At 46.6% G+C, this 27,445-nt stretch overlaps 1 protein-coding gene, 1 long non-coding RNA gene and 2 other non-coding genes across 5 annotated transcripts; all 4 read right to left on the bottom strand.

Annotated features, from left to right (window-relative positions):
- Positions 1 to 32: 32 nt before the first annotated feature.
- LOC130144247 (uncharacterized) lies at positions 33 to 1,791 on the bottom strand. Of its 2 annotated transcripts, XR_008820073.1 has the most exons (3): positions 1,403 to 1,791; positions 1,227 to 1,301; positions 33 to 682 (listed from the first exon to the last, which is right to left on the bottom strand). It is a non-coding gene; the product is annotated as an uncharacterized LOC130144247 (long non-coding RNA). The 2 variants fall into 2 exon arrangements; XR_008820072.1 differs by having other exon boundaries at positions 33 to 1,301.
- A 5,107-nt stretch (positions 1,792 to 6,898) lies between these two features.
- Positions 6,899 to 7,034, bottom strand: LOC130145333 (small nucleolar RNA SNORA31). Its single transcript, XR_008820484.1, has one exon. It is a non-coding gene; the product is annotated as a small nucleolar RNA SNORA31 (small nucleolar RNA).
- Positions 7,035 to 7,809: 775 nt separating this feature from the next.
- Positions 7,810 to 12,043, bottom strand: TPT1 (tumor protein, translationally-controlled 1). Its single transcript, XM_056327642.1, has 6 exons — positions 11,882 to 12,043; positions 11,463 to 11,536; positions 10,853 to 11,043; positions 10,042 to 10,147; positions 9,474 to 9,590; positions 7,810 to 8,046 (listed from the first exon to the last, which is right to left on the bottom strand). The coding sequence occupies exons 1-6, from the start codon at positions 11,907 to 11,909 to the stop codon at positions 8,044 to 8,046; spliced, it is 519 nt and encodes a 172-aa protein (XP_056183617.1). The 5' UTR covers positions 11,910 to 12,043; the 3' UTR covers positions 7,810 to 8,043.
- On the bottom strand, positions 8,112 to 8,241 carry LOC130145332 (small nucleolar RNA SNORA31). The gene has a single exon (XR_008820483.1). It is a non-coding gene; the product is annotated as a small nucleolar RNA SNORA31 (small nucleolar RNA).
- Positions 12,044 to 27,445: the final 15,402 nt, after the last annotated feature.

Here is a 27,445-nt window from a genome sequence, read left to right as displayed (position 1 = left end):
ATGTTAAAGAAAGAGCAAAGAAAACTGTGGAAAAAAACCTCATTAGTATACCGGTATATAAAGCAGAAGGTGATGTTTTAAAAGCACAACTTCCACCTCATATAGGAGGTGGATTACTGAGTTTTTGAAGAGCAGGTAACGTTCCGGGGATGTGTGCGCTTTCATAAATACTGCCGTTGAATCCCGTCTCCTCAGGCTCTGCAAGCAGGACCCAGCTTGCTAATGGCTGTGAGAGAAACCCAGGAAGTCAGCCTTCGTGTCTTGCTATAGAACACAATGTGCAGGACTGGTCTAACTTCATGCAAGGCTGCAATAATCATTTAGCATTTGGGACAACCTCATTTGGATCCAGCACACGATAACTGGCAAAAACTCTCCAGCTCCGCTCCGCTTGTTCTGCAAGGGGACCTTACACAAGTGCTGTTAGCAGGATTGCCATCTGCTGAAGGAGTGGAGGAGGCGGCTTGTTAGGCATTCAAGTCTGATCCCTCAGCCCCCACGTTCAGATTCATTTAAACTTTGAACTCACAGCCATGATGAGCACCAGTTCCCTGCTGGCTTTGCATGTGCTGCTGTATTTGCTTGCTGCCGAACTGTGCTCATGCAGATGCTCTTGAATATTAATTGTTGAAACATTGGTCCACAAGCAGGTCCCATAGGCATGAGCAGAGATATCAATGTGCTAAATGCCATTAAATGAGATTAAAAGCACATCCAGCTCTCTAACATTACTTCTCCCACATGACCAGTTCTTTTGAGTCATCAGAAATTTTATACTGGGCACACCCAGGCAGTACCAGCATGGACCTGAGCTGATGGGAGGCAACAGTGATGCAGCTGGCCCAGCAGAGACATCCCGGTGCCAGTGGGCTGGCAGTGCAGAGGCTGCCACTGCTAAGCGAGGACAGGGGGTGGATTTGCACCCAGCATGGGACAGGCTGGTCCCAGTGCTGCCATGCTCTGCTCCCCACCAGCTCACGGCTCTAAACAGGTGCCTGCTGCCACCTGCCTCCCCTGCTGATGGGCCCGGCAGGGCTGCATGAGAAACAGCAGCAGAAATTAAATGCAGATATTAGCTGCAGGCTGGCCAAAAGCTGTGTGGCTGTAACTGACACCACGTCTTTGACACAGCTGGGAGTGGGATCTGAGCTCACTAGATGCTGTGATCCCAACGGATGTTCCCTACAAGTCATCCATGCTTTGAGTCAGCTATGTATTGGCCTTACCAGCTGCTTGGAGTTGGCTCCAGCTGAATATACCTCCTGCATGTGTCAGCTGTGCCCACCCATGTTCACATGTCCCTGTCACCAGGATGGCATTTTCATTAGTCACTGTATTTATTCGACTCCTAAATCTTTCTCACTAACACAGCATCAGAGCTGAGCCGTTGCTCCAAGCTCACCTGGAAGATCATTCTGCTTGTTGAACTTCTCACCGAGCTGTGGCTGGGTACAACCTGCACCGTTTCTCGTACCAACGGCAGGACTGCAGGACACTCCTGGCTCCCCCAACAAAGACTATGTGTGGTCAGCCTTTCTCAGGGAGTGTTTAGTTACTCACACAAGGATGACAAACTCCAACAGGAAAGATCAAAAAAAGACCCATTCCAGAAGAGCTCAGCACTTGGGGCTGCAGCAGGTGTCAAGGCTCTCATCTGTCAAGAAAGTCAAACCCCTCCACATTCAGCTCCCATCAAATAAATTCTTAAGTTTACCACATTTTGGAATAAGGAATTGAAAAACGCCTTTAGATGAGAAACAGAGGGCAGCTCTAAGCCGGGGGTGGGTGGGGGTGGGGTGGGGTGTCAATGAACACAGGTGCCTTTGAGCATCCCTTCAGCTAAGCACACCTAGGGCTTGTGTGAGGAGATTCAAGCACCAGCAGGTGAACACACAGTGATACTGTTCTCCTGCCCTCAAGAACCTCAACAGAAGGAGCTGCTTGGTACTGGTCTCCAGACCTCTGCCAAAACGCACTGCTTGGACAAGTGCGGTCATCCAAGAGGGACTTGCTGCCCCTGATGGTGTTACGTAGGGGTTTGGGCTTCTGCAGCCGGTATGTTTGCAACTACAGACAAATAGAAGGGAGAAGGTGCAGACCTTGGCTTTCAATCTTGAAAGAAAAAGAACACCTTGTTTCTTTTCCCCTCTGCTCCATTAACTAGTTTTACCTCTGGAACTCATTCTTGAAAGTGGCATTTCCACAGGAACCTAAGCACCTCCAGGAGGCAGGGAAGGCTTTCAGCAGCTCTGAGACAGGTAACCAAGTAGAAAAGGAACATGCAAGGGCAAAAGCTTGATTAAAAATGACAAAGGAAACTACAGAATACTTCCTCAGCCTCCTGGACCTACGCCTGCACCCACCAGTCTGTGGTGGGAGGGTTGATAGCACTGGGGGAGGGCAATGAGACCCGCCCACCCTGGGCTTCACACATCTAATTTAAGGTGTTTGGGTGTGGTTGTTTTTGGTGTTTTGGTTTTTTTCTCTCCAGAGTCTCACTCACATAAAACCCAGCTTTGACTCCCGAGAAGCCTCCCTCCACCACTCAGCCAAGCCCAGCCTTGGGAAGAGGCTACACTCCAGCGATGGGAGAGGCTGCAGCGAGGCAGGGCCCACCAGCCCAAGCACCCCCAGCCACAAGTTCCTAAAGCTACCTAGCCCACTAAGCAAGGGGCCATGAACACAAATCCCTCTACCTGTGGGCAGCCACTATCTTGCCTTTTCTGCTTAAATTCAGGTGTGTTCGTGGGGGCCACAGCAGTCTTATGCCACCAGAAAGCATGTGCCACGAGGTGGCTGCTGGGCCAGGGCAGCCAGAGCCAGCAGCGAGGGCTGCACCAAGCCCTTGAAACATCTTTTTGTGGGCAGCTTGACCAAGGCCCAGCAGCTGCAAGCAGTTCTGGAGCTGCAGGAGGCAGAGAAATCAGCCCTCCCTGGTCGGCTGGAGGGGCCAAGGGTGCCAGTCCCAGGTGCAGACAGCTGTAGGTAGAGATGAACCTCAGCCAGTGCCACAGTGGGGCTTTGCTAGCTGCACCTCCGCAGGGAGCAGCGAGGGAGCATCCAGCTTTAGCTTTTTCTTTTCTCAACTACTCCATTACAAAGAATTTGGGAAGCTAATCGTTACATACTTCCCAAGCATCTAATTTTTGGACATTCCCTATAAAAAAAAAATAAAAAAAAAGCAGCTACATTGCTTTGGCAGGGCTGCCGGCATGCTCACACCTTGCAGAGGATGGGAGGGCACGGCCACTCTGGAACGCCAGCAGTGCTTCCTCCTGGCCTGCTGGTCACACAGGGCAAGGAACCCCAGCTGTTGGCTCCCAGGGTAACAGGATGGGTGCAGAGAAATGATTTCTCATAATTTTTCTCACCACATTCAGCTGCTGCCTCTTGTTGGCATCACACACCAAGATTCTAAAAAGGCCTCCGAGGGCTTTTGGCTTCTTTCTGCCAGAAGTGGAAGGTGATGAGCGCAGCTCTGATGGCTCGAAACACCCAGCAGCTACGCGCATCCTTAACATCCTGCTGTGCCCCTCCACAATGCTCTTCAGGGCCTGCCAGCATTTGCTGGCACCCAGTAAAGCTCCCCCAGCCCTGGCCACAGCCACTTGGCTGTCATCTTTGCACAACAGCTTCCAGCTGCAGCTTCAACCAGAAGGCAACCAGGGCCCAGGGACCACAAACCAGCACGCTTGTGCTCCTGGCGATGAATTCTGGGCTGTTCAGGGCAAAGATTTTCAGACTTGGCTAGCGGGTTTTTTTCCTCCTACTGAGGCATTTATGTCCAAGCTAAATGAACATGGTGTTCAGTTGCTGCTCTCCCACTGTGGGTTAGCAGTGACACCAAGATTTACTTACTTGCTGGCTGGTGCAGAGCAAACAGCAAACCACTAGTTTGTAACAGCAGCTGCATCCTGGGGCAACGGCTGCAGAGCTGAAGCGCAGCCAGAGGTCCACAGGAGCAGGAGGAGGCATCTTACCTGCTCCAAGTCAGCAGCAGCACGTGAGAGCAGAGGTATCTTGATGCAGATGCTATTGTATAATAAAAGCATCCTCCCTACATAGCTGTCACTGAAGACACTGCCCAGGATGACAGCAGGCTGGCCTAAGCCAGCTCAAGAGAGACTTGCTGAGGGAAGGAAGCAAGTTGAGCATTTATTTTTTTTCTACATCTGCTTGAAAAAATAATTTGACAACAATCATAGCCTAAGCTTATGCCAAGTCCCTTCCGGCCTTAAGCTAAACCAAGCCGGGGGGTGGGACAACCCAAAAAACCACCCAGCTCTGTTCCCTACATCCGTTCATTTCTTGCAGGCTCTCCCTCCTTGTGCAGAAGCTGAGGGCTGCACAAGGCTCCAGGACCACCCCCCACCTGGGCTCTGGCACCCACCCCCCGCCCAAGCTGCACAGGCAAAGCCAATGGGCAGAGTACCCGAGGGGGTAAGGGGGTATCCAGCTCCCCATGGCCCCACCAGCACCTCTCCCAGCACGCCAGCTGTTCTCTCCACAGCATCAACATGCCCAGGCTTGCACCCTTTCTCCTCAAAGCAGGCAGCCAAGGAGCAGCAAGCTGCTGCAGCGTCATTCAGATGTTAACAGCACAGTCACTGGTCCACAGGGGTGGGATATTTTACCAGCGCTGGGCTGTGGGGCTGGAGACACTGCAGGAATGCTTTGAGAGGGCAAAAAAGAACAGATTTGTAGGTGGGGCAAGATCCAGCTGGGGCAGCAAGAAGAGCAGCATTGGGGTGGGAAAGCAAAAGGCCAAAGGGGACCACAGGACACATGCCAAGCACAGTAGCCACTTCCTCCAGCCCAAAGACATCACAACCTTCAACACAAAAGTACAAAATTAAAATAGAAGGTGTCCATCTAGTCCCGTCTCTCCCCTCCCCCCCCCATTAGCCATCAGCCCTCCCCTGCCAGCAGCCACCTCATGGGAGGTGCAGGAACAGCCTCCTGCCCTGTGCAGGGCTGACACCCAGCCACTTCACCTACCCCACGAGGCTTTGGGGAAAAGCCGTTTGGATCCTTCCCAGCTCCGCAGTCCTTCCAGCCACGGAAAATATCTTCCCAGGAATGCAAGATACAAGCCTGATAAGCACACTTTAAAACAAGATGGGGGTAAGTTTTAAAGTTGTCCTTCAGTTCAGGCTGTGTTTAAGCAATAGGGTAATTTGTTATGAGGAGGTTTTTTTAATCAATTCAGTAACTCCAAAGCTGTAGCATTAACAGCCTTACAAAGCCTTGCCTTCTCAAATCACTTTGGCTTTCCAGCCCCACAGAACAGCTGCTTGAAACGAAGAGGGGCCAGAACAGGAGGAACTGGGTTATGAAGAAATATGCCAACTTCATTTTCAGCCGAGTTGCATCGCAGGCCTCCCACTTAACAGCAAGCAGCAACTCCCAATGCAAGGCGCTGGATCCCACCTTTCCCCTCACCCTGCCTCCACTGCAGGCAGCTACCACAGCAGTGCAGCAGAGACCGCTGCTTGTCACTGCCACAGTCCTTCCCTGCCACCGGGTGTGGTTTAACCTCTCCTCACTGGTGCCTGGCACGTTTGACACTTCAGAGCAGCAAGACTTGCCCTTTTCCCCAAGAAAGCGAAGGCAGCAATGCATTTTTGGGAAGCACAGTGCAGCCAGCCACAAAACCGCTTCTCTTGCCAGGGCTCACTGGAAAAGCAAACAACAAAATCCTGCATTCTCAAGAGCCCTTGAACTGACACTTTCCTACAACAGGCTGAAGGGAGACTCCCCATCAGAGGCTCCACCACACAGAAAAGACATACGAGATTGATGGGAGCATGTAACCCAATAGCTCAGCATGCTTGCACACACCAGTTAAATATCCCAGTTAGCCTGGAGTACAGACAGGATGGCACGCAATTTGCCATAAGCCACTCAACCCAACAGCGAGGCAGTGCTCATCATGCTTTTAAGCACCTGCTTTTCAAAGCAGCACCTTGTCATTTGTACACAGCTGCCACACAGCAGTTTGCCTCAAGCCTGTGCCCAGGGTTCCCAGCCCCAGCATAACCAGGCAAGCAGGCAGAAGAGCCATTGTCACTCCCACGTACCAGCTCCATGCAGTTTTGAACACTTTGGCTCACTGACTGGAAGTGGAAGCCAAGGGATGTTAGGGGCTGCACAGCCACACAAGCACTGCCCTGCCTACACTAACCTTACTCCACTGAGAAGCAGAGTCTCAAACTGAGCAAGCGTTCCCAAGCTCCCAGCACATGCAACATCCTCACCCAACCCCGTTAAACAAAGCCTCTGCAAGGAAAACAAAAATTGGCTCACACTGATTTTATTTAGGCTTTGAACCTGCCTCCCTTTCAGCCCCATAGGGTAAAGGCAGAGGAGTATTAATTTACATCACTCAGATTACACCAAAGTTGTACCTCAGCCAGCAGTGCAGCTGGCCCGACTTACTCGGGAAAGCCAAAAAAAAACCAAACACAAACCAACACACCACACCACCACATATGTAAATGAAGTTCCCACAGAACTAAAATAGACAAACCAGATAGGAACCTCCGAGATAACTAGGGCACACTCCACTCCCACCTCCGCAGACACTATCACTCCTCCCAGCCTGCTGCCACATCTATCTCACCCCTGCAGAAACCTGGCTCCACCTCAACCCTCCTGCACCAGGGCCCAAAAACCAACAAGACAGACATAAAAACTCTGAAATGGAGGCCTGAGGCCTCACAGGTCCACAGCTAGCCAGCGCCTCACGGCCTCCCCTTTCAGGCACCTTAACCTCCGATACCCCTGCAATCACTGCAGTAGGGAAGAAGTTATGATTTCCAGTCCAAGGCAACATCCCTGGTCAGGCATGCACTGCATCAACAACAAACCCCCTTGCCCCAAGGCTCTCTGTGAAGGTATTTGTGTTCCTTTATTCAATCCAGACTACCACCAGGTCAGGCAGGTAGAAAGCGCAAGGAACCCGTTACTGTTGCATCCCAGCAAGAACCAGAGAAGCAACAGTGGTTTGCTCCAGGTCTGTCAAACAGATGCATTTCCTAACAAGGAACACAGCAGGCACAGCAAGTTTTAAGTACTCCAGTAAGTCTTGAGCCCAAGCACACACTTGCTTTGTAATGCACCTATGACAGAGCGTGGTCATTCCAACATTTCTCTCCTCTAGTAGTACAGAAAACCCCCAAACCCTGCAAACTGACCAAGTTCTAGTTAACCTGCTCCTGAATAGCTGTCAAATACAAAGGAGCTATTACCACAGCCAGGCTGTGCTGAAAAACTTCATAATTTCACCCTCTTCCCCAGTGTTCCCAGTACTCAGGCTCAGACAGTGTGCTGGTGTTGACTCCTGTTCCATCCATCCTCCTACTTTGATCTTGAAGTCATACTACAACTGAGAACAGACTCAAGTATCCTTGTCTGACACAGCAGCTCAGCCAGCACTCAGCTTGAATAGTGCATAGTCCATTCTGGGTGTATTTGAGGTTTTTTTGTTGGGTTTTTTTGGTGGTTTTTTTTTTTTACCAATTTTGGTATCTCTTCCAGAGAAGTCTCTGAGCAATCATGAAAGACGAAGGTGGTCCACTCCATTATGATGGCATTTCTTGGACTTTGCCTTATTGACCTCTGCCTGCTCTTGCACTCCAAAGCCACAGGTAAAAACTGCGTGAAGTCTGTCTGGAAACAGTCAAGTTGTACTGTCAGTAGTATAGCCTGGTCCTAGCGCACTACCAAATCCTTGGACAAACACCTTGCTGCAACCTCTCCTGCAAGTTACCCTAAGAAACACATTAGACCAAAAGGCATCACCTAAAATGGGTTTAAATGAGTTTTATTTTAGACAACCTACATGACAGATGTTTGGGGTTTTTTTTTTTTTCTTTTTTTTATAACAATGCCTCCACTCCAAATCAGGGTCAAAATAAGTGAATAAAGCTCAAGATGACATCAGTCCAGTTAGACATTGCCGATTCCTGGTGTTGTGCCAATGAAGAAGAAACAGCAGCCAGCTATGAAGACAAGTGATCCAAAACCATACTGTTTGATTTGTTACTGAAACAAAAGTAGCAAGGGTTAGTTCAATGTCAAGACAGTCACAGTAAGTTTCTATAACTTACTTGTGTATTCCCTAATTCAATCTGAGCTGCCATAGTCAGGCAGGCAGAAAGCGCAAGGAAGTTATTTTTGCATCTTAGTGCAAACCAGAAAGCAACAGAAAGAGTGCTCATGGTCTATCAGAGGATGCTGATCATTTTTTATGATCATACAGAGCAACTGGTACCAGCTGCTGAGCAAGCCAGACTGGATGCTTATTCATCCCCTTTTTCTTGACACACCAAGTTTCAGATTTCCTTTCAAATAAGAGTATGTCCTAAAGAAGTACTAAAGTTTACAACGTACATATGTCTCTCTTCAGAGAGCTGTACACAAAGAAGCTGTAAGGTTTTTTGCCCACTGGAACACCCTGATGCTATTCCTGTAACTCCACCTACCTGAAGATGGTGTTACCCGAATCCAAAAGGTCTGCCCAAGTAGGGTAGATGCATGCAAGCTTCTGGTCTGAGAAGGTACCTGCCAGGTGACCACCTATTCTAGGGCCCAGGACAGACATCACCCTTCAGTCAAGCTGCAGGAAGCTGTGTGTCTGTTTTGGCCAGTAAAAGCATTCCCTTAGTTGGACTACTGCTCCACAATAGAATTTGGTTCATCTTTACATGACTGGCATACCAGAAAGCCTGTAAGAGGCTTTACAGATAAATTTAGCTGGCTATAAACAGACTTTGTAAGTCCACAATGACTGGGCAAAGCAATTGGTGATTCCACACCGCTAGTCTGCATCAAATTCCACAGTTCTCCAAATAAGCTAAAAGTACAAGTGTTGGGATCCAAATACTGTTTCACTGCAATCACATTCCAAGAGTAGTTAAAGCAGACCACAGGAGCTGTCTGAGCTTAGACAGCTGGAGATTCCAAGTAGAATAAGGTTAAGTACTCAGTCAAGTATCACTGTGATCCCAAGTTTAGGGCAATATTTAAACAGTTCTTGCATAACAAAATAAGGGCATCAAATTAAGTGAAAGAAGAAAAAACATGACCAAATACTTCAGAATTAACCCCCACAAGAGGGACCAAAGTAGCAAGTGCTCCATTTCAGAGGACATTGTCTTTAATAGTTTAAAACCATAACCAATTACACATTTCGCCAAGGCAATTCTTCCTACATTTCTTAGCCATTAAGTCACCATGAATCGCTACAGTGAAACTATGTCCCCTTTTACTATAATTGAATAGTATACAATGGAAGTTCCAGCCACTTTGTATAACACAAAGTAGCAATTAGGGTGTACTTACATGAACTTTTAAGTTTTTGAACTGGCAGCTACTGTTCAACAGGGATACAAGAGAACAAGTGATGCATTGAAAGAGCTAATCATGTAGCAGCAGTTAGGCACATTCATCCATTTCAGGTCAGTACTTACACATTTCTCAATTTCTAAGCCATCCTTAAAGAAAATCATATACGGGGTCACACCATCCTCACGGAAATCCAGAAGAGCCACCATGCCATCTGGATTCATGTTCTCTCCTACAAAGAACTTCAGAGAAATATGTTACTGAGACATTTAATGAGCTATTACCAGGAGAAAGTGCCTTTTTGTATAAGAAAGCTACAACATCTCCAAGTTCGAAGTCTCCACGACCAGCTGCAGCAATTTTGCTTTTGCAGCTCATCCATTTTAGTGCCACACCACACTACTATGAACAGCAGAGTAAGACACAACAGACAAAGTTATCCTTCAAGTCTTTTAACTCCACAGTTCCTAAATGGCGATAACTATAAATGTAGTTAACTACAAACAGTGCAAGCTGAAATAAGACGCCCGAACACCAAGTCTTTCGCTCTTTCTCCTCCCTGCTTCTCAGAAACCCTAACGCTCTTAGAGAAAGGATGTCCCCACAAGAGAGGCCCTCAAAACTCAAACTAGTTCAGCAGATGAGCCAATTGCAGCTTGCATCATTGCAGTAAAGAGACAGAAGTTTCATTACCTGGTAGTTTTTGAAGTTAGCAAGGATGTGTTTGATTTGTTCTGCAGCCCCAGTCATGAAAGGCTTTACTCTCTCTGGCTTGTGTTCCTCAAGTCTGGCTTTGATTCTGGAAGGAAAAACACACTGAAAACATGTTCTAGCTTAATAACTTCACTGTGCAGCATCACATCATAGCAAGAAGAGTTACTAGCAGTCAAACTGTGATTTTGCTGCCTTTCTCCTGTTCCCTCTCAAAGCCCCCAAATTTGAAGGGAACTAGCAGAACAGTGCCTGCCAATCATCAAGCTCACTTCTAGTGGTAGATGAAAATTAGCAAGCCACTTCCACAGCACCAAGAGTACTCTCTGTCAGTATCGGAAAGCATTTTCACCTTTCATACTAACCCACTGAACCATGAGCAACAGAAATTACACCTTAAATTATCAAGAAGTTTCATTCACACACATTATTTTTGGACATTTAAGTGTCAAGTTAGAAAAGCTTCAGGAAGCTTTTCTTGACCACCTAACCCCCTTCCACATGAAGGTCTGGCATGAAGAAACCCAAAAGAAAACAACAGGGTTACAAATAAGATCTAAAGCACATGACCAGGTCCTCTACCTCAGCCAAAATAAACTTAGATATTCCAGTATCAATTCTTTAGAGCTCCAGTTCTGCCAAGCGTTAAGACATTACAGAAGTTCACAGCCAGTTTGGCACGTGTATCAAAACTAACACCTACTGGGAATAAAGTTCAACACTGTTTTTAAAATCTCAGCAAACTAAATAAATTTCACAATCCCTTTTAAAGATAACGCCTACCAATACTTACGCTTTCATGTAATCCTTGATGTATTTCTTGTAGGATTCTTTTGTAAAGCTGGTTTCCTGAAGGTGGTGGTTTATTACTATATCGACACCAGTTATGACCGTGGCTTCTGTTCCATCTCCCTCAGGACCTTCAGCAGAGGCATTGCCACCAATTAGAGAGTCATCAATTTGACCCTCTGTCCTGGTGACCATCTAGATTTAGAGACATCAAAAAACTTAACGGCTCTGCGAAAGTTTTAACGCTACCGCTCTTACACATCTATGACCTGACAGCAGGGCATGACTTCAGAGCCACAGTTAAGCGCAAGGAACCTGACTGCAGCCCGAGCACGGTTTAAGCCAGACGGCTCTCCCAACACCTGACCGAAGCTTTGCTACACCGCCGGCGCCGCACACCAGCCTGGCTGCCCCGGGCCCTCTCGCTCACCACCGGCCGGCCCTGCCCCGGCCACAGGCACCCGGCCGCGGTGGGTGCCCCCCTCTCGGGCCCCCGCAGGAAGCCGGTCCCCGCTCCCCAAGCCGTGCCTCCGCCACCGGCCCGGCTCCCCGGCCCAGAGTCACCGCTGCGAGGCCCGCCCCCCCTCACCGCCCGGGGCGGCCGGGCCACTCACCTTCCCCTCCACTTCCAGGCACAGGCCGTTCGCCACCTCCCGGATCTTGTAGATGTCCGAGAACATCTCGTCCTCTGCGGGGGACGGACACACACAGGCGGGCGCCGCCGCGTCAGCCTCCACCCTCCGCTCCCCCGCGCCGGCCCGCGGCCCCTTCCCCTCACCGCCCGGCCGGGCCCACGCTCCCTCCGGCTCCCCCACCCCCGGGCCCCGCGGGCCCGGCCCGAGCCCCCCCGGGCCCGGCCCTGCCCCCCCCCGGCCCCCCGCCGCCGCCGCCGCCCGCACTGCACATGCGCGGCACCGCCGGGCCCAGCGGCCGGGCCCAGGCCGCGACCAGCCGCTTCCCCCGGCCGACCGAGCCGCCGCCCGCCCCTCCCGGCCCCAGCGTCGCCCCCCCCCCGCCGCGCCGCCGCTCTTACGGCTGATGCAGTCCCGGTAGATGATCATGGCGGCGGCGACGGGCGGCGGCGGCGCGGGTCTCTGCGCAGCGACCCGAGAGCGGGCGGGAGCGAGGCGGAAAGGGCCGAGTCAGCGCCTGCCGGGGCTCATATAGCGGGCACGTCCCGGCGCGTCATCGCGCACGCGCGCCCTCCCCCCGCCCCCCTCCCCCCGCACCCGCCCCGCGCGGCGCCCCCGCGCGGCCGGTGGGCGGGAGGCGGCTGGCGGCGCGGGGGGCGCCCGTGACGGGGCCGTTAGAGCGGCCGTTGGCGAAGGGGGGGGAGGGGGGTGTCCCGCAGCACGAGCCGCTCCCCCGCACCCGCCGGCAGAGCCGTGCCGGCGGCAGGGCGGCGTGTGCCCCCGCTGACGGGGCCGGGAGCTGCGGCCGGGGGGCGGCCCTCTGCCCGGGGCGGGGGCGGGGCGGGGGCCGAGGGCGGGCCGTCGCTGTGCTGTGGCCGGGCGGTTCGCCCAGCGCCCGTGGCCGCTTCCCCCCGCTGGCTTGTGCCCCGGCCCGGGCACGAACCTTACCGCCAGCCCGGGACGGGCTCAGGCGGAGGGGGGAGCGCTCCGCGCCTAGCCCGCGCACCTCGGTGCCCCGCGGCGTCCCTCGCTGTGCCCGCTCCCGAGCAGCCCGATAACGCGCCTGTCGGCTGTCGCGACCGCCTGCAGGCGCTGCCCGCTCACCTGCGGGGGCCTCGCTGGAAGCCCCACCACCTGCAGGGACTGCTGAGGGTGGGCCCTGCTCACTCGCTGCTGGGGAGCTCCTGACACCTTGTTAGGGCCGTGAGGTGTTGTCACTGTTCAGGGTGCTGCGCCTTCTCCAAATAAACGATGTTCTTTAATAGGCAAACAATTAAGAAGCTGTTAGAGTCCTCCTGTTATTCCTCCCCCCGATAACGAGAGTTGGGTATGTTCAGAGACGCCACTTCCGTGCTAGCGAAAGGACTGCTTGGAGCAGGTATATTGCTTGGATTTTTGTCCACAGTGAAGTCAGATTAAGCCCGGCAGGCAGGGTCAAGGTGAAAGGCAGAAGGACAGTGATGCCTAGGCCTCTTATTTCCCCCTTGCACGTACTTTTCTGCAGTAGCCTGTCACAGCAGAAATTAATGCAGACCCCCCTTGAACCCTAATTCTTAGGGGACATTGACAAAATACCTTCAAAAGACACCGTGGGACCTACAATGCTTAATGTTGCTAATGATCCTGGACTTGACAGAGGCACCGGGGCACAGAATACAATTGCCTGTCCCTCACCTCCTCAGGCTGTAAATTACTCATTGCTTGCTTTGTGTATGCCAGAGGAGCTCGAGTTTTATCTCCTCCTCCCCTGCTATCACTTCCTTTGCTCCAGAAATCAGTGCCTTTTTTTTTTTTTTCAGATGGTCTAGCTGCTTACATAATTAAATTTAAGTCGTTCTCTGCTGTTTTTCACCTTTATGACTACCGTTGCTATTTCAGACCTGAAAAAGGGGCTTCTGCCCCAGAGCTTATCGGTTTTGTCTTGGTGGCAGCTGGCCCGATAAAAGATAGCCCCTCTTCTTACAAACCGCAATAGAAAAAGAGCAACTTTCATCTTCAGCAGTGGGTTGAGTGACAGGGGAACATTTGGCTCCTTCACTGTAATGTAATATGCAGCTAAAAACATCCAGTTAGTAGGTGTGCTTCAATTTGGTTATATTTTGAAGAGATTGTTCTAGAAAAATGAATATTTCTGTAGCGGTATTGAAACCTCTTACAAATTCAGCAGTTGACTCAATTTACTGGAGTCAAGGTAGAAACCCTTTGACACAACTGCTAAGCTAGATGGACCTTCAGGCTGATTTGCCTGTAGCTCTACATTCAGAGTTGCAGCTGTGAAGTGGGAGATACTATTAAAAAATGTGTCAGTTATATAGGTCAAGGCTCCTGTGTGAACACCAATTTGGTGTGGAGTTAAACTAAATAAATATCAAGTGGAAAAAGCTTTAAATGAGACTAGGAGTGTTGACATGACAAGGTTTTGCATCCTTTTAACTTGAATTGCTTTTAAAATTAATTTAAACTCAGACAACCCTGAATAAATCCCAGGACTAAGTGATATTTTATTTGGTATAGGTTTTGCAAGAAGAACTTCACCAAGGTACCATTGCTGAAAAGTTCCTGTGATGCTATATAAACAGGCAATTATGTCATGTGTTGATACATTGTCATGAACTAGATTAGAAAATGCATTAATTTACCACCCCCACTCCTCAAAACCAGCATTGTTTGAAGAAAACCTTAGTGTTCCTCACCTGCTTCATCCAGCCAACAGTTAATACATTCCAGCCTGGTAGGCTGGTTAAAAAGGTGGTCCCTCCCGCAGCACATTCTTTTTAGGTGCTGAGTGACATCTAAAATGATGTGACAGGTTTTCCTGACAGTGCACCTCATCTTTGGAGACATGTAAATCCCCAAGGACTGAACAAAGTCCTGTGTTTTTATAGATGAGGCTTTTAATATCATTTGAGGAGGATTTTCTAGGCTGGTGTCTGCAGAGTCTTACAAGAAGCCTTTATCATGGAAGACGCATCTCAGCTAGTCGGGAATTAATGCACTGTTACTCATTTCCACCAAACATTAGCATCTGGATATGACTGTGTTCAACTAATTGTTTGTGTCTTGGATTAAAATGGCAGATGAGAGCTGATACTTTGCCGTTCTTTCTCTAAGTGAACAATATGTTTTCAGCCCGTTGTGGTGCCTCCTGTTGAGCTGTATGAAAAGGGAGGAGATCTTGCCTGCAGCTAAGGCTCCTGCCAGGTGCAGTCAGTGGAAACAAATGAGAGGTGAGGCTGGGCTGTCACGTAAGGGACAGCACCAGTGCGTTTGTTCTAACCTTTGTAAAAGGCTGTAAAAGGCACATAGTAGTGGTGATATTTTACATCACTTGCTGGATGTGGGAGAGGGTCCTATATATATATATATATATATGTATGTATGTGTGTATAAATATATATTTCTCCTGGTAGAGAGGAACTGGAAAATTGAAGACTAAACAACTGAGCATGACTGGCATTGAAGAGAGGCCTGGCAAGGCAGCCTGTGCCCAGTGCTGTCTTCCCCAGCACATCTCCTGGCACACAGCCTCTTGCATTGGGAGAGAGGATGCATGGCAAGCCTGTGATCAGCTTGTGTCTTCACAAATCTGGCTGGAATTTAGGACTGAAACAGGAGCTGACTTCATAGCCCCCTCATTCCACCCATCCAGATAAAAACTGTAGCTCAAACTGGTTTTGTTCAAGTTCTTTCCCCAGGGAGTTTCAGGGCAATAAAGGTTTGATCTTTAGGTGCTAAAAACCTTACTAATTCGGATTTGACCTCAGAAAACTGGGCCATCCTTTTGACTCTTTCAGGTGTGTTTGTTACATGATATAGTCAGCCTTTCAGGCCCTGGCAATTCTTGGAGCTTTTTGGGTCTTGAGTAAAAATTGGTCATTTATATCTACATTGGCACAGTACTGTCAGAATCCCAGATCCCGAGACTGATACTTGAAAGAGTTGAGCTTTGATCATCAGTATAGCTTATCAGGTCTGACCTATTCACAAATAATAGAATATGTTAGACTGGATTAGATAGATGAAGATATCCCAGGAAAAGGCATCACTTTTTAGAATACAAGAAAGATCTTCAATTCAGCAACAACCCCTCCTGCACTCATAAGAAATGTAGGTGTTGTTACTCTGACATTTACAGTATTTACAGTTCTTTCCGTTGCAGCTGGGTCCCTGAAAATCCTCTGCATCTTTCTCGGCTGTACACATCCACAGCTGTTTTGCTTGATGGCTGGCTGCGCTTCTTCAGACAGACAGAGGTCACTGCACAGCAACGAAAAGCCTTTTCTCATCTGTGACATTAGGTGCACCATTTCAGTTTACCTAGAACCTCTCCGGTGGGGAGGTGTGAGGGTGTCAGGCTACACTGCAACTAGTGCATTTTCAGGAAAAACAGGACTGGAATTGTAAAGATAAGATCTTTGAAGCACGGTGCTGCCCAAAGCTGCAGCCACATTTTAGACTTAGGTACATAAATATCCACGTGACTATAAGAACTATGGTAGAAAGGCCTACTCCTGTCTTGGGTCTGCTGCCATTCAGTGTTTCACTGATGTGCTGAATGCTGGGAAAGAGGGTGCATTCATTAAAGTTGCAGGCATTAGGTTGGGAAGGACCACAAGGGTATTGCAGATTGAGAACTTAATTAAAAAATTATTTTGACACATTGGACAAATGGCATGAAGAGTTAGAAGGTACTTGGACAAGGCCAGTAGGTCAGTGAGCAGTCAAATTTACTAAAGGAAAATCTTTCAAAGGCTTTTAAACACAAGGATGCAGTACAAGGCTCAGGCAAACTCTGAGCTGCACGCTGCTAGAAACTGAGATGGTGTATGGGGGAAGTACTGCCTCATTACTGGCCCTGGTCCTCTGCTCTTCCCTAGGCTTCTGCTGCTGGCAAATGCCAGGGGACACTGGGCTGATGCTGCACTCCATATGGCTGCTTTGATGTCATGCTTCTGACTGCAGAGCAGAAATGATCAGCTACAGGCACAGGTCAGAGAACTGCACAGCTGTTCTGCAGAAAAGATCTGGGGTACTGGCAGGTCCAAAGCTGAACCAGAATCATAGAACCACAGAATCATTTAGGTTGGAAAGGACCTTTAAGATCATCAAGTCCAACTGTTAACCTAACACTGCCAAGTCCACCACTAAACCATGTCCCTAAGAACCACGTCTACACATCTTTTAAATACTTTCAGGGATGGTGACTCCACCACTTCCCTGGGCAGCCAGTTCCAATGCTTGAGTACCTTTTCAGTGAAGAATTTTTTCCTAATATTATCTGTCTTACCTGTTTTAAGAAAAGCCCACACCATATTGGAATATATAACTGGTGATGTTATGTGTAAGAAACTGCTGCTGTCTTAAAGATGTGAGGGGCTGAGCTCTGTTCAGTGCTGCATATACCTCCTGGAGCACTGACTCCAGCTTTAGCAATGCACTTTGAAAAAGGTATGGACTAATAGGCCAGGGTTCAGAAGATCAGTGGGAATGAGTAGAAGGAATATGAGCTGGTTTATTTTGCTGCAAGAGAGTTTAAATTAGGCGCTGGGAATGCTTTTCAGTGCTCTCAATAGAGAAGCAAGGAATAGACTGTCCACCTAGTTCACTGTCCCTGCAGGTTTTTGAGAATAGGCTAGAAACCTGCTTAGGTGAGATCAGAAAGTATGTTAGATCCACCATGAATGACACAGGTAACAGCTGACCCTGCCCTGCAACAGATGGACAGACTGCCTCTAGGTCCTTTTAGCCCTATTCTGTGTCACCCTGCAATTCTTAGATGAGCTATGTGCTGTCATTTACACATGTTTAGACTGGTTACACAATTGGGATAAAAATAATATCCTCATAACCCTATTCAGAGTGGACAGGAGGGTTTGGAAGAGACATGTTGTAAGAGAAGAATGTGTTTGTTGTTCTGCATGGCAAGATAAGTCTGTGTGGAAATCACATATGTGCAGAGGGAGAAGCATTCAGGTTCTGCAGTGCCCAGAGCTTTAATCCTGGTACAAGTCCCTGCTTTAGTCCTCTTTAAAAACAATGTGGTACAGTTCTTTGACTCAGGTTTGAGATAGGCTGCAGAAAAGGCTCCTTCCATGCCAAACATAAGGGAAAGGTGAGCAGGGATTTAACTACTCTCATGCTTGCCGGTACTCTGCTTAATCTGCAGGCAGTAAGCCTGGATCTCTCTGCAAAGAAATGGAAGATTTATAAATTCATCCACAAAAAAAAAAAAAATTGCGGGAATCAGCACAGGCCTGGACAGTTCAATTGCTTTGCAAAAATGACAGTGGAATTCATTGTATTTAACCTCCACAGAACAGACAGCTCACTGCCAGATCCCTTTGTTAAGTGAGCTGAATCTGACTTCTCACGGAGCAGCATGGCCTGCTCCTAAGGGAAGGGGAGCTGCGAGGGCTGGTGGTGGTGCGGGCAGTTGAATAGCTTTTTTCTAAGGCAAATTAGCCTCTGCCTAATTTTTCTCCCGAAGCCGTTGAGCTCAACTGTATCCTCAGCTAACTTAGCGATCCCCATCGAAAAGACTCAAGAAATCTGTGTTTGCGCTCCAGGTGTTAAGGCTTCCTACTTATTTGGGTGCTTGTGACATCCGGAGACGCCCCACTAGATGGCGGGACAGGAGCTGGTGGATGGCAAGCAGGGCTCTACTCACCTTGGTAGGAGGCCAGAGCTGTTTCCAGTGGTGCTGGTGTCATTCCCGTATCACCCGGAATGCCCCAGGACCAGCGCAAGACAGATGTGATCTTGGGCTTGTAACTGATACAACTTCTCTGGGCCCCTGGCCACTTGGATGCTGCACACAAATACCATTCTCTCCAGATGATCAGCATCCCCATGTGATCAGCTGGGGCCTATGGAGTTTTTAACCATTAGAGGGGCTAATCCTGCCATGATACACTCACTCAGCTGTTATTTTTCAAAATGACATTTGCTTCAGAAATGTTTTGAAGACTGAAATTGAATTCTTCCATTTTAATCCATTGCTGCATGCTTTTTAGTTCATTGTTATGTGGTGTGAGCTCTCGGTCTTGTCAACAGAGAAATAATCATCAGAGCATGCAGCTTGTTAATGATGTTATTCCTAAAATTCTGGCACTGGATTTGCCAGCAGGTAATAAATAAGGAACATGCTCAGTTATGTTTGTAAAGCAACCCTTGCTGCAGATGCCCCAGGAGAATGGCAGGAATAAAGATGGTGTTACAAGAGAATGGGAAGATCAACCTTTTGGTCTCCCAGTTGTGCAAAGCATCGCTTTAAAATACTGTAGAGGAAAGCAGGCAACAGGACTAAAAGACTGCATTTTGGAAAAGATCTTCCTAAATAGTAATCCACTAACCTGAATTCATAACACTTGTCAATTGCAAATACAAACCTGCTATTATTTTCAAAGATCCCAAGACAGATTTGTTATTTATTATTTTCTGATAAGGGTTTTGTGTCTACTGTATTCCCCCCCTTCTGTGAAAATCAAAAAGGGACCTGAGTGACAAAGGATTCAGAGGCTTAGGAGATTATCACCCAGCTTCTGAGTGATTTTGAATTCCTCTGGTTTAAATTGTTTTATAAAGGTCTGTACCATAGAAGCCATTATGAAATGGGGAATTTTAACAGAAGGGTGGTAGAAGCAGCTCTTTGCAAATTGTCACCCACAAATGTGCTCTGAGGAAATATGGGCTGATCTGTTTATCTATCTGTGAGATCGCTGATAACCTTAGGCACTTTAAGATTAGGGTAGGAAAGGACCTTGAGAGGTCAATCATCCAGCCCTCTTTCATCAGGGGGATTAGTTAGACACACAACACTCTGGGGAGAAGTTTGCCTTGTTTTTCAGATCTCATGATGGAAATTTCCATCCTCTTCTGCAGAACAAACATTTACTGAAAAAGGGGCTGGGGGCTGGGTACTCCCATTCCCCTGTGAGTGTTGTAAATACAGGATGGATCAGAACCTGTATTAAAGTGGATTTAGGGGTCTGTCTGAAGCTCAGATCTTGATGGAGCTGAGTTGTCACATTCTACACGGACGCTTGGTTGCACAGTTTCCATAGTTATCCAAAAAAAATCTGTATTATTTGCCACTACTTTCACACAGGATGAACCAGGATGTTCCTCACTGTTTGGTTCCTTCACTGGGCCAGTGGGCACATGGAAGTCTATCTGCAGGGCCATGACACTGTAGGCAGAGAAGAGAAACAGAGGAACAGGCCCATCTCATGTATTTCTGCTAAGAAGATTTACATATAAAAAGCAGTTTAGCTAATGAATACAAATCCGGGCAGAGTTGCCTGAAGCAATAATAGATACCTCTGTGAAAACAGAAAAACAATTCTCAGTGCTGATCAGAAGACTGAACTGCTAATGAAATTTTAAGAAAGAAATAGACAATAAAACCAGAAACATCCTTGCCATATGTATGTCTGCATACACACACAGAATAAATATATGTATACACACACATACACATTTTATATACAACTGCTGTATGCCCAAATGTCAAATGCCATGTGCAGTTCTGGCCTCCCAGTGTCAAAAGGGTATGATAAAAGTAGTAACAGTACCAAGAGGAGAGGCAAGGAGTGAAATACTAAACGTGGAATAGGACACACCAGCTTTAAAAAGAGATGTCTGGGGTGTTTGGTATGACAGCAGTCTTTGAAATTAACTGAGAAAGTTAAAAAAGGTTAATTATTTGCTGCCTCTCAGCATATAGAAGTATGGACACGTCAAGAAGACGATGAGGTGACCAGGTTTAGAAGACGCAAAAGAAGGGTCCTTTTAACATCCTTTTTATAGTTCTGTTGTGGAACTTAGTGCTCGAGGATGCTGTGGATGCCAAAAATTTAGATTATTGCAAAAGCAATTAGAGTCACGGAAAAAACACAGGAACGGCTATTAAGCATTTCTGGCTCAGGAAGAAGCCCTTCAGCCAAGGACTGTGGGAGGTTGGGCAATTTAACACTTAAATATTACCTTCCTCTGCATAGATTTGTAGGTTTTGTGGGAAAAAGGGTTTGGAAGAGATCTCCTGTATCCTTGAATCCCCTTTATTAATTTATCAGTCAAGTGCAGCCTCAGGGAGGGACATTTCTAGGCAGGAAGAGGGAGCAACTGGGTCTCGAGGAGGCTAGGAAATCATCTCTGGCTGTTTCTCTGACCTGAAATAACCCTTGGCGAGCTGTGGGGCCATGCTGAGGTGAGGGAGGACTGATACCCGCTTTGCCTCACTAGGTCCCAGCTATGCTGATTGCATTAGCTGCTGCCCTGAGGATTTCTCCTGGTCTAATTTTGCTGTCTCATAGTCCTGACTTGGTAGTGACATTTGAAAGAGCAAGTAAACCCCTCACACGTGTCAGGTGGTTTAGCTTCCTTAATGTTTAATGACCGTGCCCAAATGCGCAGCCAAGGCAGTGTTGGGTATCCCTGGGTAAGCAAAGGATTACAGAGGTGCTGCGAGGTCAGTCTGCTTTGTTTCAGCTGTGCCAAGAGATAACATCCACCCTGCGCAGTCTTCTGGGCAGACACAGGCCCCCTCTGTCTATCTTATTTTGAGTAGTTCTGCAATGTGGTCTCATCCTGTATCCCTCTACCTATGGCTCACCAGGTATTAAATAACAGCAAATTTCCCACCTGGGACATCCTGAAATACCTGCACACCTCATCCTACAAACATTTACATGTGTGCAAGCAAGCCCAGTGTGTCAAGAGGTAGAAAAGACACATAGGCACATCCAAAGTTGAGCATACTTTTTTGCTGTTGTAATTGAAAACCGCTGTAGCCACAATGTGCACAATGCCTGGTAGGTTTGCTTTTGTGGTGTTTTTGTGTGGTTTTTTTTCCCTAAAAGGTTATGCTGTCCTTGGGTTTTGAAAAGCTCAACAGTGTGGGTGGGAGCACAGTATGCACCTGGGAGGCAAACAAAGAAATTCCTATGTGCCAAAACTGGTCCTTACAGCCTCTCTTGTCTGCAACGGCAGTCAGCGCATAACCCTCCTGTCTCAGATTCTCCATGCACGAAATGAGGCTAGTAATGTTTATCCACCTACTGTGAGGGTTGATAGAACAAATCATTATTACTCTACGGGGACAGGAAACCAGGAAGAAATCCCATTGAAATAATTAATCTATACAGGAGCAAGTGAATGTGGAGCAAAGAAGGAGGCTCGGGGGCGTATGCTCTTCTAGCACAAAGCAAATGATTCTCCACTGAGAACAGCATGAATATGGAAACCACGCAACAGATGCACTGTGCTGTACATCAAATGTATGTAAATTATTCTGCTTGTCTTTTTGGTGCATTTCCTCATCATTCATGAACAGTTTTGTGCTAAACATCTGAGAGAGGAGCTGAGGAGCTGGTTTTGGTTACAGTGGCTGTTGCAGACACACGGTGAGAGCACGCAGGGTACGCTGTGCTGGTGCTGCCCAGAGCTGCAGTCGGCCCCTAAGTAGCAGGATAGAAATTGGCCTCTTCTTTCAAACTGCTCTGTGGCAAGGCAAAGGCAGTGAGCCCCAGCCAGGCACTTAAGAGCAATGCCACAGAAATGGGGACAGTTTTTCTTTCTATTAATCTGAGTTTATTATCCACTCCTTTGGATTTCTGCTGGTGGCCAGTGCTATTTAAAGACTTGGCTTTTATCCAAAGCCCACGCACGCACGCTTCATATAAGAAATACAGACAGAAAAGAAGCGAATTCTCCATTAGTTCATTGAACAGTTCTGCTGCGGCTGAACACAAAAGGCACCATTTCAGTTTCTCCATGTAGTCCTGATTTACAAGCAAGCTGCTTCCCTGAGGGTCAGCCTTGCCAGAGGAACGATGTGCCCCCTTGTAGTGCAATGTGTCCCTGCTACTTGGAGTTTCACCTAGGCAGACAGAGGCTCAGGGCAGTGATTTTTACTTGCAATTCTTTTTTTTTTTTTTTTTTTTTTGAGGATTTCACATGGAAAGTGCAAACACAAAGGCTGAATCTTCTGATTGTTGTGATGCACTGAAAATGAAGGGCCATGAAAATTCTTCTTTATAATTTCCTTGATTTCTGATTATATTGTCCATTCCTGAAAACAGCCATGACGACTGGTAGATATATTGACCAAATGTTTTTATTCATTCATAGCTTCTCTTTTGATTTAATGCAGTTGTGATGAATTATTACGTGTTTCCATATATAAGGAAACAAAACTATGGAGGCAATGGATATTCAAGAAGGACAGTAAGAACCCAAGATCTTGCCATGATAAAAAATTTCAGTGCTGCTGATGCAGGAGTTTGGTCTTCAGAGAGCTACAGCGTCTGTTTTGACAATGTGGCATTTGGCATGTGGCATCCCCAAGTTACACAATGTTAACCCTGAAAGAGAAGCATGAAAAAGGGCTGGATTTTGGACTAACAGCTGGAATGTCCCATGTTGTAGCCCTGCTGAACAGTATCGCTTTCTAGGGTGTTCAGGGCTAAGCCTGAAAATCTGTATTTAGGAATCAAAGTAATTTTCTTCTGATTCTCAGAGGAAGGTAGATGCTTCCTGTGGTGCTCAGTTCTTGCTCTTGGCACTCAGTTTGGGCTTCCATTTTTTGGTTTCAGTCCCTTTATTCATAACATGTAGCTGTGGGCAGAAACTCTGACCACACACAAGTATCCAAAGATTCACTACTAACAGCTCAAAAATGCAATGTATGGGATGAGGTCCTTTTAAAGCCTCAAGGAAGAAGGCTGAGTATTACAAACATATAAGAATTGCACCCCCTTGCTCAAGCCCAATTGCAGAGACATGAAGAGCTGCAGGCACTGTTCCAGCATCTTTTCACTATCAGTGCAATTTCAATTATATTCAGAATTTTGAAGTCCTTTATTTGCCCTTTCATACTGTTAATATGAAGGACCTACTAGCCTAAAAACTGTAACTAAGAACAGCTACGGATTTACCAGGAGGCACAAAGGGAAGAAAGACAGACTTGTGCTATCCCCCGATATTTCAACAATACTGTTATTATCCATATATCTATCTCAAAGAATTAAAAATGATATTGACGTGCATATAATGTTAACAACTGCTAGCTAATAAATATTTTTAAATATGAAAAATACGAAAGCTACAGACTGCATCTACTGCACAAATGGACTTGCATATACAACTTATGAAGAATGTACTGACGATCAGATAATGTTAGCCTTTGAATGCAAATGTCCAGTAGAAATCTGAGAGGTAAAGACTGTTGAACATAGGTGTTCAAGTTTTGCCTGGTATGTGATACAGTAGTGATATTAAGATGACTGTAGTTGTTACATTTTTAAATCATGCAGTTTGCAAGCCAAGAGCTGTGATTTACAATGCAGTGTTTTATTTTCCATGCTCTGGCAAGTGACACCATGGCTTTATTCTGACTTGGTTCAAACACAAATTCTTATGTTAATAGTGTATAGTAAAAGGAAAGGAAGTCAAACAATGAAGATTTGCAAAATTTTAGGTACAATTCTTTTATGATTTCTCATTTGTTTTTCAATGCTTGCTGTTCAAGGAAATGCATTTAAGCATGCTTAAACTAAGAAAAAGGATGATCTGAATTATTACTGTGTATGAATGTAGTTGGCATGTTTTAGCTGATGGATCATCATTATTGCCACTGTTGTTATTAATTAACATGTTGAATGTCTTGAATGTATTAAGGCATAGTAAGTTTGTAATCCATAGACAAGGTTGATGTTAACAAACATTTGTGATTACAGTTGATATAAAATACAGCACTATACTACCAAGTCATGATGCATTTGCTACAGGATCTTATGCATTCTCTACAAATATATTTTGCACTACTCCTCCCAGTTTTCTTGTGATCACACATTCATTTTATAAGCACTGTATTTTTTTCTCTTTGTATTGCTTGCAGTAACTCAGGCATGAATCCATTAATGCAATTACAGAAGTGTAAAGCAGAAAGCAAAAGACTTACTTGGTAATACAGCAGCACAGAGTGACCCCACGGTAAGGTCATGCTGCTTGCCCTGGATCCTGTCTGTGGTCAGGAGAGGTCTCTGGGAGCTGGTTTTGGAACCTGGCACAAACTTACTCCATCATGCGCTACTTGGGGAAAAGTTCAGACATTCAGATCTGGGCTCAAAACACAGGCAGCAAAAGCCGAGGTGCAGTTCTGGGAGAGGAAATTTATTACATATTTTTACCTGTCCCACACAGCTCCTGACTGCCCTTTTGACGGCACTTTTTAAAGTTCATGTTTGCAAGCACCTGTTCAAGTAGGAAGCAAGGTTGGGAGTGGGGTGGAGAGTATCTATATCTGGGTATGTGGTGTTCAGTGATGACAAACATTTCAGTCTATACTTGAGAGAAGGTTTTAAAATTGAGACATACCAGAGCCAAGATGGATCAATGTAGTAGTATGAATAAAACCAGCAAGTCTCTGTCATCAAAAATTTAAAGTGACTATTATTATGCCTTACCACCTTTGATTCCTCACCTCAATGGCCACAGTCAACTAGAATCAACAAAGCAAAGCCTATATGAGCTCAGAGCAATGTTTGAACATACATCTCTTGCATTTACAGTGCAATACTTAATGTCAGTGTCATGGTATGTCTTTAGGTTTAATGTACACTAAAGAGGATCATCTGCTCTATAAATTCAGCTGTACCTTTTCTAGAAGCACCAAGCACTAGTGCACATGAAGTATTTTAACATTACCATGTACAGCCTAATATTTGAAGATGTGAGGTTAGACCTTCGGTTTAGGATCAGCAGTTGTTAGCATCCTGGCAAAAATCTGGGGGACGTATTTTGCTCTTGGTTTCATTCAAGACTTTTTGTCCCATTTTTGCCTCCAAAACTTATGCCCTGAGAGTTTTACAACATAATAATCGGCCTCTTACTACTGCCCTCTGAAATCAAAGCCCTGGCTTTCCAAGCAATTTCTCAGTACATTCCTCACAAGGCTAAGAGAGATCAGCTAAAACTTGGAGGCAAACCTAGATCCATTTAATGAGCCTATCATTCATTAACATTTACATTGCCATTTGTTTCAGTGCACTTGAAGCAAATAAAATAGGGGAAGTAAAGCAGAAAGACATCAATGTCAGTGAGAAGCTTTAGGGCCCGATACGATTGCTGCTAGTCAGCAAACAGCAAATACCTCCAAACCTGGCAAATGCACTCCAGGGTTGCTGAAACTGTTGGGAGATAGAGCACTGGATGGGAGGAAGAATGTTGTGGCCTGTCTGAACAATTGTTTTCCAGGGTGTATTTTGCAGTGGATTTAGAAGAATTAAGAAGAAAAAAAGCTCTTCAGCTGAGCTTTCTGGGTAAACTGACTTTGACCAAGAATGTTGTTTATGAAAATGCAAAAACGCTCTCACTGTTTCTAATGCAAAACAGAAAAAAAAAAAATATCTGTGGCACAGGCAGAACAGCTTTGATTGTAAGATTCCCTATTCTGATTCGTCCTGCTACAAGAAGTGCTGCACTTGTGCCAGTGTGCCGAGTAGTCTGTTCCTAATGCTGTCTTCCTGCAACACATAAAGGAAGTTTTGAAGGTCTGGCTGCTGCTGCAGCTCTGTCTGGTATCACAGTTGGTAGAGAGTCACAGCACAGCACCTGGCTGCTGCAGAGGCTACACTGGCTTAAGTAAATTCTTAGAACCATTTCTGGGCAGGTATCCAGAAACCAGCTAAGTTTAGAGAGCTTTTCAGACACAACTAATCTGATACTTGACACCCTTGAATTTAGGTGTGTTAACATTTATATCGAAAAGACCGGCACAGCTATGTGTTAACATGGTCAGATAAGATGGCAGCTTGGTTTGGGAGCTATATCCTTCTGCAGTGGTGATGCAGTCTGTTAAACTAAGACCTTTTTTGCTGATTAGAGACTTGCTGAGCTAATTGAATGAGCTCTGTTCAAATAAACCAGATGGAGCTGCAGGAGTCTGCACACGGCTGTGATTTTTCCCCACCTAATCTTTAACCACACCATTTAAATGCCTCTACGATGTGCCACATAGCACGGAGGGAGTAAGATCATCTATATTTTACACTTCATTGCTCACTCTCTGCACCTCTCCCATTCCTTTCAGATGCTGTACACCTATTGATCAAAAGCCATCTTCTGGGGTTCCCCTGCTTCTGGAACTGCTGCTGTACTCCAAGGTTTTAGAAACACAGAGCACCCTATTTATAATCTCCAAAATCAGTGTTACAACGGAGTCTGCAGTGACAATCAACATCAGAAAAACTGCTACCATCTGCATATTACTGAGAAGCATTTGAAAAAAAGTTCTGTAGCCTCTAAAATGACCACATTTTCATCCAAATGTGTTTACATCCATTATAGAAGCCTTTCAGGTAGGGACTGTAGTTTAAGATATAAAAATAGTAAGAACAGTGGATGTATGTGTTTTGGAACCGTACGAAATCCAGGTTGTGTCAGAACTACAAGAGCTGGGCTAGTTTCCCATAAAAATTTATAGATATTACAAACCCCTAAAGTTTAACTCCATCCAGGGGGAATTATATAATCTTTCCTAAGTCCTGGTCTCCAAGCAGCCTGAAGAATGGCCATGCTGGACTCTCCTAAGGTGTGACTGCAAAGTGCTGTGGCCTTCTAAGGTCCCTTAAGACCTCCTCCAGGAAATTCAACTCAACCTTCAGCCACTTTCCTTGGAACATTTTGGCTCTCAGACTGCTGAAGTTGTCAGAAGTAGCTTTCACCAGTAGCACTTTCCTCTGGAACAAGCTACCTAAATACCTTAATCCTCATGTCAGCTATTACAGAACTGGCAGACCATCTGTTTTCAAAAAAGCACTTATTCTTTTCACTTACAAAAAAAAAAAAGCTTGTCATTTCATACAGTCTAGCACCAGTAAAAGCTTCTGTACAATTTATACATGCCTGTTTTCCTCATGTCTCTTGTCTCAGCCCCCATTTGCACTCTCTTCTCTTGTTCATCT

This window comes from Falco biarmicus, chromosome 2 (assembly GCF_023638135.1).
Source record: "Falco biarmicus isolate bFalBia1 chromosome 2, bFalBia1.pri, whole genome shotgun sequence".
In the NCBI taxonomy this organism is placed as follows: Eukaryota; Metazoa; Chordata; class Aves; order Falconiformes; family Falconidae; genus Falco; species Falco biarmicus.
This window is presented reverse-complemented; position numbering and strand designations above follow the sequence as displayed.